The 16,035-nt window shown below is 54.8% G+C and overlaps 5 protein-coding genes across 5 annotated transcripts; 3 read left to right on the plus strand and 2 right to left on the minus strand.

Moving 5' to 3' along the window:
- Positions 1-413: 413 nt before the first annotated feature.
- Positions 414-3,580, minus strand: CONPUDRAFT_170239 (uncharacterized protein). Its single transcript, XM_007777391.1, has 11 exons — positions 3,260-3,580; positions 2,984-3,191; positions 2,867-2,934; positions 2,604-2,813; positions 2,141-2,536; positions 1,887-2,088; positions 1,396-1,826; positions 1,172-1,337; positions 873-1,116; positions 688-821; positions 414-620 (listed from the first exon to the last, which is right to left on the minus strand). Exons 1-11 carry the CDS (start codon positions 3,476-3,478, stop codon positions 505-507), a joined length of 2,394 nt encoding a protein of 797 aa, XP_007775581.1. The 5' UTR covers positions 3,479-3,580; the 3' UTR covers positions 414-504.
- Positions 3,581-4,046: 466 nt separating this feature from the next.
- Positions 4,047-6,678, plus strand: CONPUDRAFT_133269 (FAD/NAD(P)-binding domain-containing protein; the record flags this gene model as incomplete). Its single annotated transcript, XM_007777392.1, has 10 exons — positions 4,047-4,332; positions 4,386-4,561; positions 4,620-4,672; positions 4,806-5,026; positions 5,318-5,504; positions 5,565-5,638; positions 5,700-5,787; positions 5,842-6,226; positions 6,290-6,433; positions 6,497-6,678. Exons 1-10 carry the CDS (start codon positions 4,091-4,093, stop codon positions 6,676-6,678), a joined length of 1,752 nt encoding a protein of 583 aa, XP_007775582.1. The 5' UTR covers positions 4,047-4,090.
- A 447-nt stretch (positions 6,679-7,125) lies between these two features.
- Positions 7,126-8,541, plus strand: CONPUDRAFT_140589 (alpha beta-hydrolase; the record flags this gene model as incomplete). Its single annotated transcript, XM_007777393.1, has 7 exons — positions 7,126-7,349; positions 7,412-7,546; positions 7,601-7,710; positions 7,772-7,860; positions 7,931-7,956; positions 8,010-8,139; positions 8,197-8,541. 7 exons carry the CDS (start codon positions 7,126-7,128, stop codon positions 8,539-8,541), a joined length of 1,059 nt encoding a protein of 352 aa, XP_007775583.1.
- Positions 8,542-9,105: 564 nt separating this feature from the next.
- CONPUDRAFT_160271 (FAD/NAD(P)-binding domain-containing protein) lies at positions 9,106-12,142 on the plus strand (the record flags this gene model as incomplete). The annotated part of the gene is made up of 13 exons (XM_007777394.1): positions 9,106-9,392; positions 9,451-9,626; positions 9,681-9,733; positions 9,791-9,857; positions 9,896-10,611; positions 10,671-10,684; positions 10,737-10,796; positions 11,065-11,152; positions 11,248-11,499; positions 11,551-11,648; positions 11,705-11,718; positions 11,777-11,920; positions 11,979-12,142. The coding sequence occupies 13 exons, from the start codon at positions 9,106-9,108 to the stop codon at positions 12,140-12,142; spliced, it is 2,133 nt and encodes a 710-aa protein (XP_007775584.1).
- On the minus strand, positions 12,069-14,273 carry CONPUDRAFT_147842 (glycoside hydrolase family 18 protein). Its single transcript, XM_007777395.1, has 7 exons — positions 14,035-14,273; positions 13,963-13,976; positions 13,668-13,911; positions 13,500-13,611; positions 13,361-13,446; positions 12,838-13,298; positions 12,069-12,777 (listed from the first exon to the last, which is right to left on the minus strand). The coding sequence occupies exons 1-7, from the start codon at positions 14,236-14,238 to the stop codon at positions 12,618-12,620; spliced, it is 1,281 nt and encodes a 426-aa protein (XP_007775585.1). The 5' UTR covers positions 14,239-14,273; the 3' UTR covers positions 12,069-12,617.
- Positions 14,274-16,035: the final 1,762 nt, after the last annotated feature.

The raw sequence follows: 16,035 nt of genomic DNA on the forward strand, positions 1-16,035 counted from the left end.
CTCATGGTTCCTTCTCGCCGTTGAAAAAGGAGCGAGTATTATTTGGCCCTAGGAGACTCGTCTGCCGTGACTCACTCTGAGAGCTCTGCAGTATATACTTTGCGACTGTTCTTGTTCATGATACAGACATGCGGAGGCAGGCCAGAACCGAGGTTGTTAGAGTATTACAATGCCGGATGGACATCTTGCGAAACCTCCTCAAGGAGCACTATGCTGACAATCGTGTCGTATTTGTAACTATGTGCACCCGGAACTATCAATAACACATCATGCGCATCATTGGTTTTTTCTCCAATAAACATGCTACACGTCTGAAAAAGTTCAACTGAGCCGCCCACGCAACGGTCATGATAAGGGAAACGGAAAGAGCGGTTAGAGATGGAACGGCACATGCACAAGCATTGGCAGTAGATGATGCGTAGAGATTAGATATCATCGACATCCACTGCACCCAGAATCTCAGAGAAAGTACACCCGAAGGCGCACTCTATGCCGATGTTACAGCTACCGCGGGGTCTGCACAAATGTGTCCGCGGTCCATCCAAATCGACGAGTCAGACGTCGACCGAGTGCCCTTGCTTTCCAAAAGTCAAGGTTTGGTTCGGGGTGTGGCTCATGGCCTGAGCGCGTGTGCAAGTAGCAGTTTGAGTGAAATCGGCAATGTCTATGACTCTTTGAGGCACTCACAGACGAAGCTCATCACACCTTTCGAAAATCCCCAGGCCGATCCGCGCAGCTTGGTCACTGAGAACTCCATGTCGGAAAACATCTTCAGAATGTCTTTCCACGGTACGCTTCCTTTCGCGTGAATAGGTTCCTCGCTGTCCAAATGTCAACGATAGCTTTATGCCAAATTCATGGGTGATACGAACTCGCTGAACAGCATTCGCAGAACGTGAAGCGCCTTGCTTGACACGGCTATCTTCTCAACTTCTTCCTCATTCATCTCAGTAGATACGAAAGGTTTCTCCTCCGAGGCCACAGCCTTCTCTCGTCGGGTCTTGAGTTTGCTCTTGATCTGGGGCTTTGTCGTGTCCACCGGCGTAGCTCCTATCTCTGTGACGAGAACGTCCGGGTTGATCGGAGTAGTTCGCTTGGGACCACCTGGTCTTTTCACTACCATGCAGACGTCAACGACAATTCACAACCTGTAAGAAGCATGATAACTAACCGAGGTCTACCCACGGTGCCCTGTTCTCTGCGTAAGGTCTCAATAGATCCTCGACCATGCTATACAACTTCTTGTCCATTCCAGGCCTGAGCTGCTTGAAGGAAGCCGTCCAGAAAGCGTCTACAGCTCTATCGACCTGTTCGCATTTATGCGCCCACTCCAGCGTCTAAGTGCGAACGAAAATGAGAGGGAACAACGCCGTGCGCTAAGTGTAAAAGCTGTACCTTTGGTCCCTTTGGGTAACTAAACTTCTCAAGAGGAAACGCCAGCGGGCCGACCTGCACCAAGTGAGCGCCGGAATCATCCCGAACGATGTACCCGCCCGCCAACCTCGCCGTGCGCTGATGTATCGCGTCAAAGCCCTCGACGTCGAACCTGGGCCGGTGGCGGTCGAGGATGTCGGAAGCATCTGCGAGGCTCCCGCGCAGGGCGAGGAGCCGCGAGACGTGCGGCGTGATGCGCTGCCGCTGGTCGGGGTGTTTGTTGAGAAACCGGTCGATCTGGTCGTAGATCTGGGATCGCTTCATGTACTCGATTTTCTGGTCTTCTTCCCTGTGAAGCGAAAGGAGCAGACCGAGCAGCACATCGCCGTGGGGTGGCTGACCCGTGATGGTATTCTTACCCCAACGGTTGTCGTGGTACGTGGTGGAAAACCCTGTGTCATCATGAAGCTGGGTCAGGGGGCGAAGTAAGGCGTGTACTTCGTTGAACGCACATTGTCGCATCGGCTCTGATGCCATGAGAGTTGGCGCATATCTTACCCTCATAATCCTCTCAAACCCGTCAAGAAGAGCGTTAATGTCCAGGATAGCCTCGTTGTACTCTTTCGGGATGTCTTTGGCCCGAGCTATCGACTTCCTGTATTTGCCCAGCTTGGCTTGGAAGTCCTCTACTTTCTCTTTGATAGCGGTCCATAACTGTTCGAAGTCAACTACTCATTCAATCATCGCCAGAAGAAAGTTTGCATACTCCATAGAAGGTGAATGCGTCCGCCATCAAGGTGCCGGCCGCCCTCTCCTGTAGCAGAGCCTTGGGCGGCTGCTTGTTCTTCGCGAGCCACTCCATCCGATGGCCATATGCGTCGCGTAGCTGTTCGGCAAGATAGGACGGGTTGGTGCGGAGCTCGATCAGACGGTCGCGCGCTTCGTCGTACTCCGCTTGCACTAGAGCCACGAGAGCTTCGCCGGAGAACCGCTCGGGATGTACGTAAGGTTCGAGCGTGTTTTTGCGTGCTACAGACTCCCAGCCGCAGTCGGTTGTTTCGGACAGAGGGATAGGCGGAGGCGAAAGGGGAGGAGCGGGGTTGACTGACACGTAGTCGAAATCGTGCAGGAGTTTCTTGCAGACGTTGATGAGAAACGTCAACTGAAGGTGTATACGTTGTCAACATAGATAGTTGAGTCCAGTCTGCAGACAATCTGAGCCGGCTTACCAGCTTCGTCTGCATCTCGAACACCAAGAGGCCGTCGCCCACAGGAATTGCGTCGCCCCTCCACTCCAATGAGACTCCGGCGATCCCTTCCTCATTGTCATCATACCAGCTAATCACCTTACCAAACGTAGATCGGTCTCCGTAGCAGAGAACGGTGCGGTCAGGACCAAACAACCGTTTCAGCGCATAAACCACGATTCCAAAACGCAGCTGGTGCCGTAACTCGTGTCAGTAAAGACTAAGCCTAGAATATATGCGCTCACAAATTCTTGGTCGTGGGTCATGAAAACAGACGGAAAGAGATGAGCACGATAGTGAAGCAAGGATAGCACTACATGTATGTGAGCCAGGCGTTTAAATAGGGGGACAGATGTTGATACGTTTCGCTCCTTTAATTTCAGTGAGGTCTTCAATGTTCAACATGGCAAGCAGGAAAATTTCGCGCTTTGCGTTGAGCTCCTTGACCATAGAGTCCTCGTCCCTGTACTTGTGGGTCGCATCTTGGCATAGTTCAACGTCGGGTGCGTGGATTTCTGGGATCTCGGGATAGACCTCTTTGAGGATGGCGACTTTCTTAGACTTGTTTCGCTATGAAGAGAGGAATGATCAAGCTCCAAAATGCCACAACCGCCAAGCATCGACAGAGAACCACTCACGTTAGCCCATCGGCTCCTGATGATAGCCTCGTTGCGGATCACTATCCCGTGCAGCTCATCATAGAGCCTAAGTACCTCGTTCACTGCATTCTCTATAGAGATATCGGCCTCCTCGTGTGACAAGAGTGCAGCAGGGCGCATATGTTCTGGTAGCGAGTCAATGAAGTTCATCGGGTTGTCCAAAAGGTCCTCGAACTCGTCATTTAAGCTATCTGACATGTGAGGAAGTGAAGAGGGTAAGGCAGTTAAAGTGCGTCTGATTCGTGTAAGATTGTATGCAGTGCGTTTGTCAAATGCTTGATGGAAGCGTCTTGCGTCCTGGGCTCCCGGCGGTGGCCCATGTAGACTGTCTGGGAGCTGGTGCGGAGTTTAGAATCGAGAGCGCGTCGCGCGTTGTTTGGCCAGACCAAATAGCTGCACATGGCGAGTTCTCCCGATTTCCAAGTTCACCCCCAAGCACCTCAGCTCTCACTCCAGCCTGACTTCAACTTTGTTTTGCTTCAGCCATCGACGAGGAACAAGAGTGCGCTCCAAGCATATGGCCCGTTACGCGACTTCCCACCCCCTTCGATTAACATGTACAGGATGCAGCGATCTCACACGGAGTAGACCCCGCAGAGAGCGGGAATCACAAGCTTCAAGTTGTGGATGACAAGTGGTCTGACGTCATTGCGCAGGGGCTCAGCGCGCGCTCCTCCAAGGCCTCGATAACGACGCGTCCAGATGGTATAAAGTCCCATCCTCCACCTCGTCCCTTCCACGAACCCAACGTTACTGCCCACCATGGCCCGTCCACAGTCAAGGGACGTGAATAAGTCCATTGACCCTAGGATGCAGCATCTCCGCTACCGATTCTTGCCCTCGCGCGCGACCACGCAAGCTGTCCGGCTTGTGCGCTCGCTGCTAAGCATCATCTTTGCACCCGTCACCTGGGTTCTCCGCATCACCTACGTTTACATCCAATTCCTCATCACCCTCTTCTTCCAACCCAAAATACCGCCTAGACAGATCAAGCGCCCGTACGGGCGCATCGCCGTCATTGGAGCAGGGCTCACTGGTGTTTCTTCCGCCGCGTACGTCGTTGCGAAGTTTTATTTCTGGCTTCATTAACGGGCTCTTAATCTAGACATGCCATCTCACATGGCTTCGAGGTTGTCATCTATGAAGCCTGCGATCGCACTGGCGGCATCTGGGCACGCGAGAATAGGACGTCAGGTCTTCAGCTCAACTCGATTCTTTACCGCTTCCACCCTTCTGTGATATGGAAGAAGGCGTTCCCGCAGCGTGATGAGATTCTCGATCGTAAGCTCACTTCTTCAGACAGATCCTATTGCCCCTTTGTTCATGCCATGCATTCTAGAAATCAACAAGGTGTGGAAGGAGTACAGACTTGAGGAGCGCACGCGATTCAACGTAAGTTATGCCCGCGTTGCATGGATGAGAATGGTGCTTATCTATTCATAGACCCCTGTGACGAAAGTAGACCGAAAGACCAGGCCTTGCCCGCCCGAATCCAGCGATGGTGAGCAGTGACTTCATCACCTAGACCTCGCGATTTAGACGCAACCTAATCCGCCTTGTACCGCCTGCAGCTTCCAACATCTCTCCCTCGCAATGGTTTATCAATAACGGCGAAGATGGCCCCTTCGACGCGATTATCGTCACCATCGGCACGTGCGGCGAACCGAACTGGGTCCAGTTCGAAGGCCTCCCCAAGAACCTCGGCCAGAAACGCTCTCATGAAACCCCTCAGCATGACGACGGGCAGTCCCAGTCTCAGGATCAGCCCGAGGATGAGGAGCATCGCGTCGGCGTTGATTATCCGAGCGGCAAGGACGTAACGGACTCGATGGTGAAGAATGAGGCCAAGAAGCGCCGCAAGCACCGCAAGAAGGCGCGGGCGGCTCGCGAGGCGGGAGAAGAGCCTGCGTCAGATGATGCGCAGTACGAGCTTTCGGACCACGAAGACGGTAACGGCGCCGAAGAGTCGGAGGGCGGCGAACATGTTAAGCGGATTGGCTCGCCGACCGACTCTCGCGTTGACGTACATCCCCAGAGTGAGCAGGACTGGGGGACGTTCAAGGGCACTGTGCTGCACTCGTGCGAGCTCGACAGTGCTACAGAGGAAATGATCAGGGGCAAGAATGTGGTCGTCGTAGGTAGCGGGGCGTCGGGTGTCGAGGCAGTTGAGACGCTGCTCGAGCGCAAGCCGAAGCACGTCGTTATGCTGGCGAAGAGTGACAAGGTATGTTGTTTCTCCCCTCTTCTCGATCGAAAGTCACAGGTCACTGATATTGCGCCGCAGTGGATTATCCCTCGGAATGTCATTATCGACACCGCGCTCGCTGCTCAACCGTTTGGGAGGAACATGCCCTTGAGGTACGTTTTTGCAAATCTGTGCGAATGAGGGAAAGATGCCAATCTTCGTATAATAACCTAGCTTCATCTGGTCATGGTTCTTGAGCGTATGGCAATACCACGGTGTCGAGGAGCTCATCCCTGACAAAGGTGTCTATACCGACACCCCGGTACGTCCTAGTTTCGCCTATAGATTAAAACGACCAACTAACGTTCGGATGCAGGTCGTCAACGACGTCTTCCTCGACCACGTTCGCGCGGGCCGGTGCTCCTACGTCCGCTGCGAAACGGAGCGCTTCACCAAGCGCGGTGCGCTCGTCAAACTCTACGACCGCATCGACCGGCGGAAACCCTCCCACGGCTCTCACTCGCGAAACACCCACCCGGAGGAGCCGCACGAGGAGGAGATCGAGGCGGACGTGGTCGTGCTCGCGACGGGGTACAAGAAGCCGAGCATGGACTTTTTGCCGCAGGAGCTGTTCCCCGAGGGGTATGAGCGGCCGAATCTGTACCTGCAGAACTTCTCGACGGAGGACTGGAGCTGTCTGATGACGAACTCGGCATATATAAATGCGATCGGGACGGTTGGGCATGTGCATATTGGCTTTTGTGAGTTTTCCCTGTTCTCTGGCGACCACAAGAGTTTCTGACATGGGTTTCATATCTATCTAGACACACGCATACTGTTGACACTGCTGCTCGACCCGGACGCGCGCCCGATGAAGAAGGACATGAAGCTCTGGGTCGATCTCATCCGGTACGTCAAGCGTGGGGCTAGCGGTGGTGCGTTGGGCTTCTTCACCTATGCCGAATTGAGTGCGTATTCTTTCCTTCTTCCCGCACTCCGTTTGAGATGCTAACGTTGGGTGACTCGGATAGCGGTTTGGTTGGTGCTGTTCCACATCGTCCGGCCGGACCGGTTGCGGTGGTTGTTCTTCATTTGGCCTGGGTGGGGTGTGCATCCGGATGATGAGTCGCTGTATCCCAATAGGCAGGAGATTGGTGAAGAAGGGTCGAGTCCGAATAGACGGAGGAAATATGAACCCGCAGGTGTATTTTAGGGAGTGGGGCGACATAGCACTCGATGTCTTGTTATGTAGTCCTATAATATTGTTATTCGATTCAATAAGCATCAGGAAACCTCGTAGTCATAGTTTCGGTTTGTTGGTTTTATCAGCGGCATGGTTCGAACACTCCAGGGACCGACACGGAACACTGAATTATTCTGTCAGTCGGGGAATCCTTAAGCGGAGCACCATTAATAGGGGCTTGCTACGCCTCGGCTCCTGTTACAATTCGATGGTCATGAGGTCACGGTATGTTTCCGCCCGTTGGGTGCATTATGCACTTGCGTCATTTCCGCCTTCTCGATCTTCGTATTGGGACCTCTTGGGAGGGGAAAATGTGGAATCGTATCTTTGACTCGCTCGAGCTCCCCCACGCATAAAGCTTGACGCAAAGTCGAGAACATCCTGGCTTTAGCACGATCATTAACGCACATTAATACGATGGAAGCGACATCGACCTCGAAAACAAACGATGTGACCTCTGCCCAGTACGCGTCGTTCTTTGACCCCTCGACGCGCACGCGAAGCGGTTTGTGCCCCGTCACGCTCATCCAGACTGGGACTTCAGCTGGGAAGGAGAGCCACGTACCCAGCCCGCTCGAGAGCCATGAGCTGTACTTCGAGATGCATGGGCACGGGCCGACGAAGGTGGTGTTTATTATGGGGTGCGTGTCCCCCTTCGTCTGCCCCTGCGTGGACTATACGCTCTAATATTCTGAGTTTCCAGACTGAACAATACTTCCTTCGGCTGGGCGCCTCAAGTGGACCACTTTGCGAAGCTGGCGGATGGTGCGAAGTACACCGTGCTTGTGTTTGACAATAGGGGCGTAGGGAATAGTGGGTCGCCGATGGGGCCTTATACGTGCGTGTGCCTGGCATTCTTTGGAGAGTCAACCTGGGCTAATGATGATCCTAGGACGAGCGGTATGGCCCGGGACGTCGTTGCGCTGCTCGACTTTGTTGGGTGGACCGAGGAAAGGAGCGTGAATGTTGTAGGCATCTCTATGGGTGGCATGATTGGCCAGGGTGCGTGGGTTTTCTGCTTGCTCAACGGACTGGTGTGAACTAAGCGCCGTCGATGCTCTAGAGCTGGCGACGCAGATCCCAGAGCGCATAGTTTCGCTCACTCTTGCGGTCAGCAAAGCGGGAGAGAGCCGCTGGGGCAATCTATCATCAGTGAGCTGTCTTTTGTCACTCAGGACAGTACGTCGAAAACTCACGAATTGGTTTTACCTTTTCTATATAGTGGGGAAACTTTAGTACTCTACTCAAGTGAATGACGAGCTCCAGACTCAAATCAAAATTCTGACCATAAACCTTTCCAGAGCGATGACGACCACCGACCCCAAAATCAAAGTGCCGCTAATAATGGGACTGCTCTTCCCGGATGCTTGGCTCAATGAGATAGCCGAAGGCGACCCAGAGGGGCGCACGAACCTCGAGGTCCAGACCAGCGTGCGTCTCCAATTTCTTTGTCTGCTTAACGTACACCACACTCACACATTGAAACAGGTATACACCCGCCGCCTCGCCATAACCCGCCCTCAACCACCGCTCGGCTCCCTCTCCCAGTTCGCGGCAACAATCACGCACTACGTCTCACCCGCGCGCCTGCGCACGATCTCATCGAGCATCCCCAAGGTTCTCATCGTCGCGGGAGACTCGGACAAGCTCGTCGATCCGCGCAACAGCACGCTGATGAAGGAGCGCATGCCCGAGGCGGAGCTCGTCGTGTTCGAGCAGACGGGGCACGGGATATCGGCGCAGCGCAAGGAGCGGTTTAATGCGTTGCTCGAGAGGGTGTTTGCTGAAGGCGCTGCGAAGGCGGGGCAGGGAGGGGGTGTTGGTGTGGCTTAGGAATCCTTTGGACTTTGTTGAACTGACAATATCGATGTAGCTAAGTTATGCAGCGCAGAAACGTCGGTGAGGGAAGAAAGAGCCCCTATCTGGGTATGGGTGGCGTGCGAATGTCCAGCTGACGCGTCTGCTCGCGTGTGCGATTTCGCGACGTGGTTCTCTTTTCGAATTCTGCAGTCAAGCCGCTCTGCCGATCGTCTCATTCTAAAGCCCACAGAGGAGAGTAATAGTGCTTTTGGGAGTGCCTAATGGAAGGTATGGAGTCGAACAATGTTCACGAAGATGAACGCTCGTTGCAAGCAGCGTCATTCCGCAGTCTTGACCCGAAACTTGGCAAGAATGCTCGTCATTCCACCCAGCATGGGGAGCCGTAACGCGCCTTCATAATCTCCTAACCAATAATCACAAGCTCTACTAGAATATACCCTAGTGGTCAGAGCGGATCTCCCATGCTACCTCCAGACAAACGGCGTCACATCGAAGGAACCCCTTTTCGCGAGGAGCTGTATAAAGCTCGTGGATACTGCGGGGCGTCCCTCATTTCTCTTGTCTGCAGCAGAAACAATGGCGCCTCCAGAGACACACATAGCGCAAACGAGACGGCAAGAAACCCTGCAGGCTCGCAGGCGCGATCTGCCATCCGCGTTGCTGACGACGCCCATTGCATTGTTCAGACTGATCCTTAACATCTCCCTCATTCCCTTCTTCGCGTTCATGGGAGCGCTCTACGTGACCATCCAGAAGGCCATCGTCTACTTCTTTGCCCCGCGCACACCGCCCAGGCACATGCACCATCCCCACGGGCGCATCGCCGTCATTGGCGCTGGGCTCACCGGGATTGCCTCTGCTGCGTACGTTTTGTCCCGATTTTCTCTCCTATATGCCCCTATAGCTCACTTGCGAATGAAGGCATTGCATCGCGCACGGGTTCGAGGTCGTCATATACGAGGCGACGGACCGCGTCGGTGGCGTCTGGGCGCATGAGAACGAAAAGTCTGGGCTACAGCTGAACTCGATGATGTACCGGTTCCATCCGGCTCTTGTGTGGAAGAGCGCATTTCCTCAGCGCGATGAGATCCTCCATCGTACGTCGCATTGTTGTAGCTCTCATTTGCGGTGTACTAATGAAATAAACGCAGAGGTAAACAAGATCTGGAAGCTCTACCGCCTTGAAGAGCGCACTCGATTCAATGTGAGAATCCATTAGGAATATTATGGTGCTGGGATTCAGACTGACCGGTTGCCATAGACACCTGTAGATAAGGTGGAACGGAAACGACGCTCCACGGAGTCCGCAGAAGGCACGTTGAACTTGAGTTACCTTGATTTTACCTGCATATTAACCTTTACGCAGGCGAGGTTCGGCATATCTCACCGTCAGAATGGTACATCAACGACGGCGAAGACGGCCCTTTTGACGCTCTCATCGTCACCGTTGGCGCGTGCGGCGACCCGAAGTGGATCCCGCTCGAAGGTCTTCCTGAGGACGTGCTCAACCGCAACCCGCGCACGGAACCTCCGAAGGAAGGCATCGCCCAAGAGCAAGATGAGTCTCAATCCACTTCTCAGGAGCACAATCACGCCGAGGAAAAGCACCGCACGGGCGCGGATTATCCGCAGGGGCAGGGCCTGACGGAGTCGCAGTTGAAGAACGAGCGCAAGAAGCGGCGTAAGCACCGGAAGAGGGCGCGTGAGGCTCGTGAGGCGGGCTCGGAGCCCGCGCCGGAGGACGCCGAGTATGAGTTAGAGTCGGCGACTGAGAACGGCAACGGCGGCGGGCACGACACGGATGCGTCGCATGTGAAGCTTGCGGGGTCGCCGAAGGGCAAGGCGGCCGAGGTCGACGAGCATCAGCATCAGTCGGGGCCCCAGTACCAGCAGAAGCAGAAGGATATGGGCGTGTTCAGGGGCAAGGTAATGCATTCGTGCGAGCTTGATAGGGCGACGGAGAAGGACTTTGCGGGGAAGACGGTTTTGGTGCTTGGGAATGGTGCTTCGGGGATTCAGGCTGTCGATATGGCGCTTGGTCGTGGGGCGAAGAAGTGTATCATGATATCCAAGGATGATAAGGTGTGTGGATTGTATTCGTGTATCGCTAGCGTTGTGTTAACGTGCTCACCTCACCTCAGTGGATTCTCCCAAGGTGAGCCCGATTTGCCTCACCCTCAGCTCGCATCCCGCTGACGGCAATCAAGGAACGTTATCTTCGACACGCTCCTTGCTGGTCAGCCTTTCGGACGCAGCATGCCCTTCTCGTATGTCATGCACGCCCGCCTCTATGATTGACCATACTGATCGGCCCCTCTTTCAACTAAATGGCTCTACCCGTTTTCATATTTACACCATACGCATGCTATCTTTATTCCGCATTTTTCACTTCGGCGACATGCATATCTCTGCACGCAAACTATAACTGCGGATCACACACATCTTCGGCATTTTATCATTCCTACTGTGGTGGCTTCGCCTCGCCTTCTTTACATTCGTTCGGACCGCCGGTCGATTCATCTTCCACCGAAATAGGTCTGTGTGGGAGTGGCTCTTGAGCGCTTGGCACTACCACGGCGTCGGAGCGCTCGTCCCGGACAAAGGCATCCTCGAGGCTTCACCGGTGAGTTTTCCTGCCTTACACACTCACCCGCGTTTCCTCCTCCCGCTCACTTATCTTCCCGCGCTTCTCGTCGTCGATGCCCGGTGTGGGTACAGGTCATCCACGACACGTTCCCCGCGCTCGTCCGCTCTGGAAGATGCGACTACGTCCGCGGTGATGCTCTCCGACTCACGTCGCGCGGAGCGCTCGTTCACGTGCTTGAGCGGCCCAAGGAGAAGCGCGGCAAGCTCGACAAGGTGGTGCCTCGCGACGAGGAGATCGAGTGCGATGTCTTGGTGATGGCAACTGGGTATCAGAAGCCTTCGATGGATTTTCTTCCGGCCGAGTTGTTCCCTGAAGGATACGGGGTACGTATTTGTACTTATACGTGATAGACACTGTGCTGACTGTAGGTGCAGAGCACCGACCTCTGGCTGCAGAATTTCTCGACGGAAGATTGGTCTCTGCTCACTACTAACTCTGCGTACGGAAAGACGGTCGGGATTGGCGGGCATATGTAAGTTCTCTCGGAACGATCAATCGTTTTGCCTATTGCTAACCGACGCTTTTCAGGCTTACTGGGATGTGTACGTCTTATCTACCCCCAGTTCCCATTTTATCCTCGGCTGACACTGTCGAAAATAGATACGCGTATTCTGCTCACGATGATGCTCGATCCCTCGACGCGTTCCGACGAAAAACACATGAAAGCATGGGTGGACAACTTCAGGGGTGTGAAACGCGGGGCGAACGGGGGAGCTATTGCCCTTTTCGCATACTTCGAACTTTGTGAGCATTCACGTTCTTCCTAGCCATCCACGACTGACAGATGCCGATCCTGCGCTAGTTATATGGATGATGACGTTCATCGCTTTCCGCCTCGACAGACTCCCCCAGCTGTTCTTCATACTGCAGGGCTGGGGCGTTCATCCGGCCCACGAGGCGGAGACACCGCACGAGACAACATCGTATGAGATGGGTAAAAGGGAGGTCGAGTCTGCGAAAGCCTGAAAAAAGCGGCTGAAGACGAGAACAGCACGTAAAAGGAACACAGTTACCGTATGCATCATGGCGCCTCATTGACTGGTTCTGGTAAATTTAACTCTCCTTCCGATGTATAGTAGCCACCTTATCTCGTACTCCGGGTCTTCTTTGCTTCGCATCTATGTCGGGACTCATCACGCATGCAAACACTCATACGCGACGTAGATAAAGAGCGCAGTCTGATCCCAAGTGTAACTGTATCCCCAGAAAGGACAAATGTATACGTACAATGATACAAGGATGCGATGTGAATGCAAGCCACCAAGTATACGAAAAACAATTGTGAGCCCAACGGAGTAGTCCAGGTGCGTGAAACGTTGTGGAACCCACGCAAGCATGAGACTGTCTCAGATAACGATAGGAGATAGAAGTGTGGGTAGCGTCGTCAAAAATACAGCACGTAAGCGGCATGAAAGCATGTGGTGGTAAAAATAACCTCCGTTTAGAATCGTCTGGCGGGAGCCTGGGTGACAGTCGGAGGCTGGAGCGGGACGGCCGCGATGGCGCCATTGGACGCGCACGCGCCGTCGCTGGTCCATGCGCCTGCGGTTCCCCCGGGCGTCTCGTCCTCGTTCCACGATGTAGCGGTCCACAGGAAGCCACTACACAAGCCCACTCAGCCATCGACACCCCCAACTCGTTCGAGGGAGGATACAACGCACCCGTATGTGACCTGCGACCCGCTGGTATACGCGCTGCTCGACGACCACGCATCGATACCCGTACAATCCTCGCTCCCAGCGGGCGCCGTACTCGTCGCGGACGCGCTCGTGCTCGTCGCCGTTGTGGTGGACGTCGGCACCGCGCTCACGGGCCACGTGTCGCCCCGGACGGTGGCGATCCAGGACGCGTCCGCGTCGGGGTACTGCCAGACCATGACGCCTGCATTCCAGCCCTCGGCGTACGCGTCGGCGACGCACGTCGCGAGCGTGGTGTCTGCGATGTAGCCGTTGGTCGCGTCTGCGGTTGTTCCTGGTTTGCCGATGACGAGCTTGTCGAGGGTGACGCCCGACGCGGAGATCTGGAAGAGTGCGGTCTCGGGCCAGGTGGATGATGAATTGGTCAGCAGGCCGTCGCAGGTGGTGTACTCGGTTGCGCCCTGGTTGTAGAACTGGACGTTGTACTGCAGGCGTGTAGTATTCAGCTGATGAGTTTACAATCATGACATAATGGAATGAAGCGTACCCAGTCGATCAGGTCGCCCACCTTCTCGTTCACCCAGAGGTAACCTCCACCACCCCACATCGTTGGTGAGAACCATGGTGCGACGGCTGCACTCTGTCATCAATGATGTCTTCGCATAGCAGCAGAAAGGGTTTCTTACGAGCATGGGTGAGGATGTATGTTCCTTGCGTAAGCTGGGTCCGGAGCTCAGTGGTGAAGTTACCAAGCCACTGCTCAGCAGCACCAGTGCCTGCATCGAAAGCATCAAAGTCCTACGTGTGAAGTTGAGCCTTCAGCCCCCTGTATCAGTGCATCCAGGCTACCGTACCTCGTAGTCGACGTCACACCCATCCAGTCCGTACTCGATAACCCAAGCAGCCATAGTCTGGGCAGTAGTGATGGCATCGTACCCCGAAGAGGTTGGAGTCTCGCTGGACCCAAAGAGGGAGACGATGAGCGAGATACCGGCGGCGTGGTACTCGTCGAGAATGGTCGTCCGGTCGGACGCGTCCAGTTCTTCCCAGACCTGAGCGTTGTCGGCTGCGCCGTACGCGAGCAAGAAAGACAGAGCACTAGATACGAAAATCAGCAGAGCCACGGGAACGGTATCATGATAAGCTCACAAGACATTGTAGCCCTGGAAGAGACATGCGTGAGGTCACGAACGATGCGAAATGGGCGAATCAGATACGCACGTTGATGTCAGCTACAGCCGGCGGCGAGGACTCGTACGCGTCGCTGTACACCACAAAATGTGGCGCAGCAGGCGTCGCTCGCCTCAGCAGATTGCGAGCCTTGGGAGACATGGCGTTGATCCTCTCATCGAGAGGCACGGAAGCAGCAGTGCCAAAGAAGGAGAGCGCCGCAACGGCAGCAGTAAGCAAAGGGAAGTAAACCATAGCTGATCAAAGTACGTCCCCCGTCGCGAGAGATGAAAGCGGCGAAAGCAGGCTGCTGACCCCTTCATCTCGGCCAAGGCACCTACGTTTTATACGCATCCAAACATACAGCAGCTTCGTCCAGGGACACCAATCGCGGAAGGCCAGCGCCGGAGGCTGAGGCTGCTGCTGCTGCTGCTGCTGCGCACTTGCACGAGTAATCCGGCGGGTGTGCCGCATTCGCTCGCATACTTGATCCCAGGGCGAACATCTTGAGAGTTTTTAGGGCAGGGCAGGGCAGGGGAGAAGGGATGGGATAAACATATCGCACATCGCTCCGATCCTAAAGCTGCTACTACCGAGCCCGAGGGAGCAGCACGAGAGCTAGGTACATGGACATGCACACGGGAGGGTGCGTGCGCACGCGCGAGTGCACCCATGCGGGCACTTGGGCAGTTTGGCTCGAGGTGGCCCTGGGCATCATGATATCACTCCAGGGGCACGGGACGGCCGTGTGGTCTCGCGAGCGATAGGTTCCAGCAATAAGCTCTCCCGGAGATGCGAAGATGTGATCGCCTGAAGTGTGTGTGTGTGCCAGTGTGAGAGCGAGGAGAGACGGGCTGACGGTATATGGACAGTCGGGCGACCGATATAACGCGAAACAGCATCCGGCGTTCAGTGAAGACACAAAACGTACCTCGTCTGCTCGGAGTCAGTCCCACAGAACAGAGTTGCTGGAGCACAAGAATAGCGAGGAGGAAGTCAGGCATGCACTCGCTAAACCGGCAGAGCGAGACGCCATGTGCGTCACTGTCATCACCGAGAGCATAAAGTTCTGTGTGTTGAATTGTCGATGTTCATAGCAAGCAACAACCGGTCCAGCCGTTCTCGCGGATGAACGGACGATGAGTGCTCAGTAAAGTGCGAACGGAAGATGCCGCGAAGGAGTTACTGGGTGCAAACGCGCGCCGAACGCGGGCATCATATAGGGGCTTGAACTCGAAGCGCTCCACAAAGCCAGCGTACCCCAGAACGAGGCACACAATCTGTTTCACGCAATCCCGCCAATGGAAAGGTGGCGCTCGATCTTCCATAAGGTGCCTTGAGGCTGAGTTATTTTCGTGTGTGCACCTCGCGGTACTCCTCCTGCGTTCGCGGTATCATTGACACGCATGGACACAATGGGCATGCGGCTATTCTCGTGACTCCGACACTGATAAAACTTGAGACGTAGACCGAAAAGCGCCTGTTCACTTGGTACAAACACAAATTGTGAAACAGACATGCAGTTCTTGCACAAACATCAATCTATCTTCATTCCTCTGACCCATGCAGATTCATTGCGTATGTATACATTGATTGATAGATCGATCGTACCAAGACCAGGATATAATCGCCAGAGCCAAAACAGAGACCCAAGAACGAAACAACATCATAGAAATCCAGAGACCAAGTACAGTACAGCAGAGTACACTACGTACGCCGAGCACTGCCCAGCACCTCCCTCTCCCTACCCGGCTCGCAAGCACCAGAGGGAAAAGGCATAAACAAAGATATCAGATAACTTATGGTATCCGCTTAATAGAGATAAATAACCAATCGCAACAGGAGCAACGCGCTCACACCGTGCCCAGTAGCAGCACTCAGCACGCAGCGCCCTTGACCCAGACACCAGCCGAGCCACCAGGAGTGTCGCCCTCAGTCCAGTAGCTCGCGGTCCACACAAAGCCGCCGTACGTGACCGTGCTGCCGCCCGTGTACGCGGTGCCGGAGGCCCACGCGGAGACACCCGCGCAGCCGCCGCTGCTCGCGGTCGAG

The sequence above is a fragment of the Coniophora puteana genome (genome assembly GCF_000271625.1).
Source record: "Coniophora puteana RWD-64-598 SS2 unplaced genomic scaffold CONPUscaffold_21, whole genome shotgun sequence".
NCBI classification, from domain to species: Eukaryota; Fungi; Basidiomycota; class Agaricomycetes; order Boletales; family Coniophoraceae; genus Coniophora; species Coniophora puteana.

What these genes read in the sequence shown, in the direction of transcription:
- CONPUDRAFT_147842 (XM_007777395.1), bottom strand. Translation starts at nt 14,238, where the DNA reads ATGGTTTACTTCCCTTTGCTTACTGCTGCCGTTGCGGCGCTCTCCTTC. An exon ending in GGTGTGACGTCGACTACGAG is followed by an intron (nt 13,612 to 13,667) that starts GTACGGTAGCCT and finishes CTTCACACGTAG; the next exon opens with GACTTTGATGCTTTCGATGC. An exon ending in TGGGCGACCTGATCGACTGG is followed by an intron (nt 13,299 to 13,360) that starts GTACGCTTCATT and finishes ACACGCCTGCAG; the next exon opens with TACAACGTCCAGTTCTACAA.
- CONPUDRAFT_170239 (XM_007777391.1), bottom strand. Translation starts at nt 3,478, where the DNA reads ATGTCAGATAGCTTAAATGACGAGTTCGAGGACCTTTTGGACAACCCG. An exon ending in TGAAATTAAAGGAGCGAAAC is followed by an intron (nt 2,935 to 2,983) that starts GTATCAACATCT and finishes ACATACATGTAG; the next exon opens with TGCTATCCTTGCTTCACTAT. An exon ending in ACGCATTCACCTTCTATGGA is followed by an intron (nt 2,089 to 2,140) that starts GTATGCAAACTT and finishes GACTTCGAACAG; the next exon opens with TTATGGACCGCTATCAAAGA.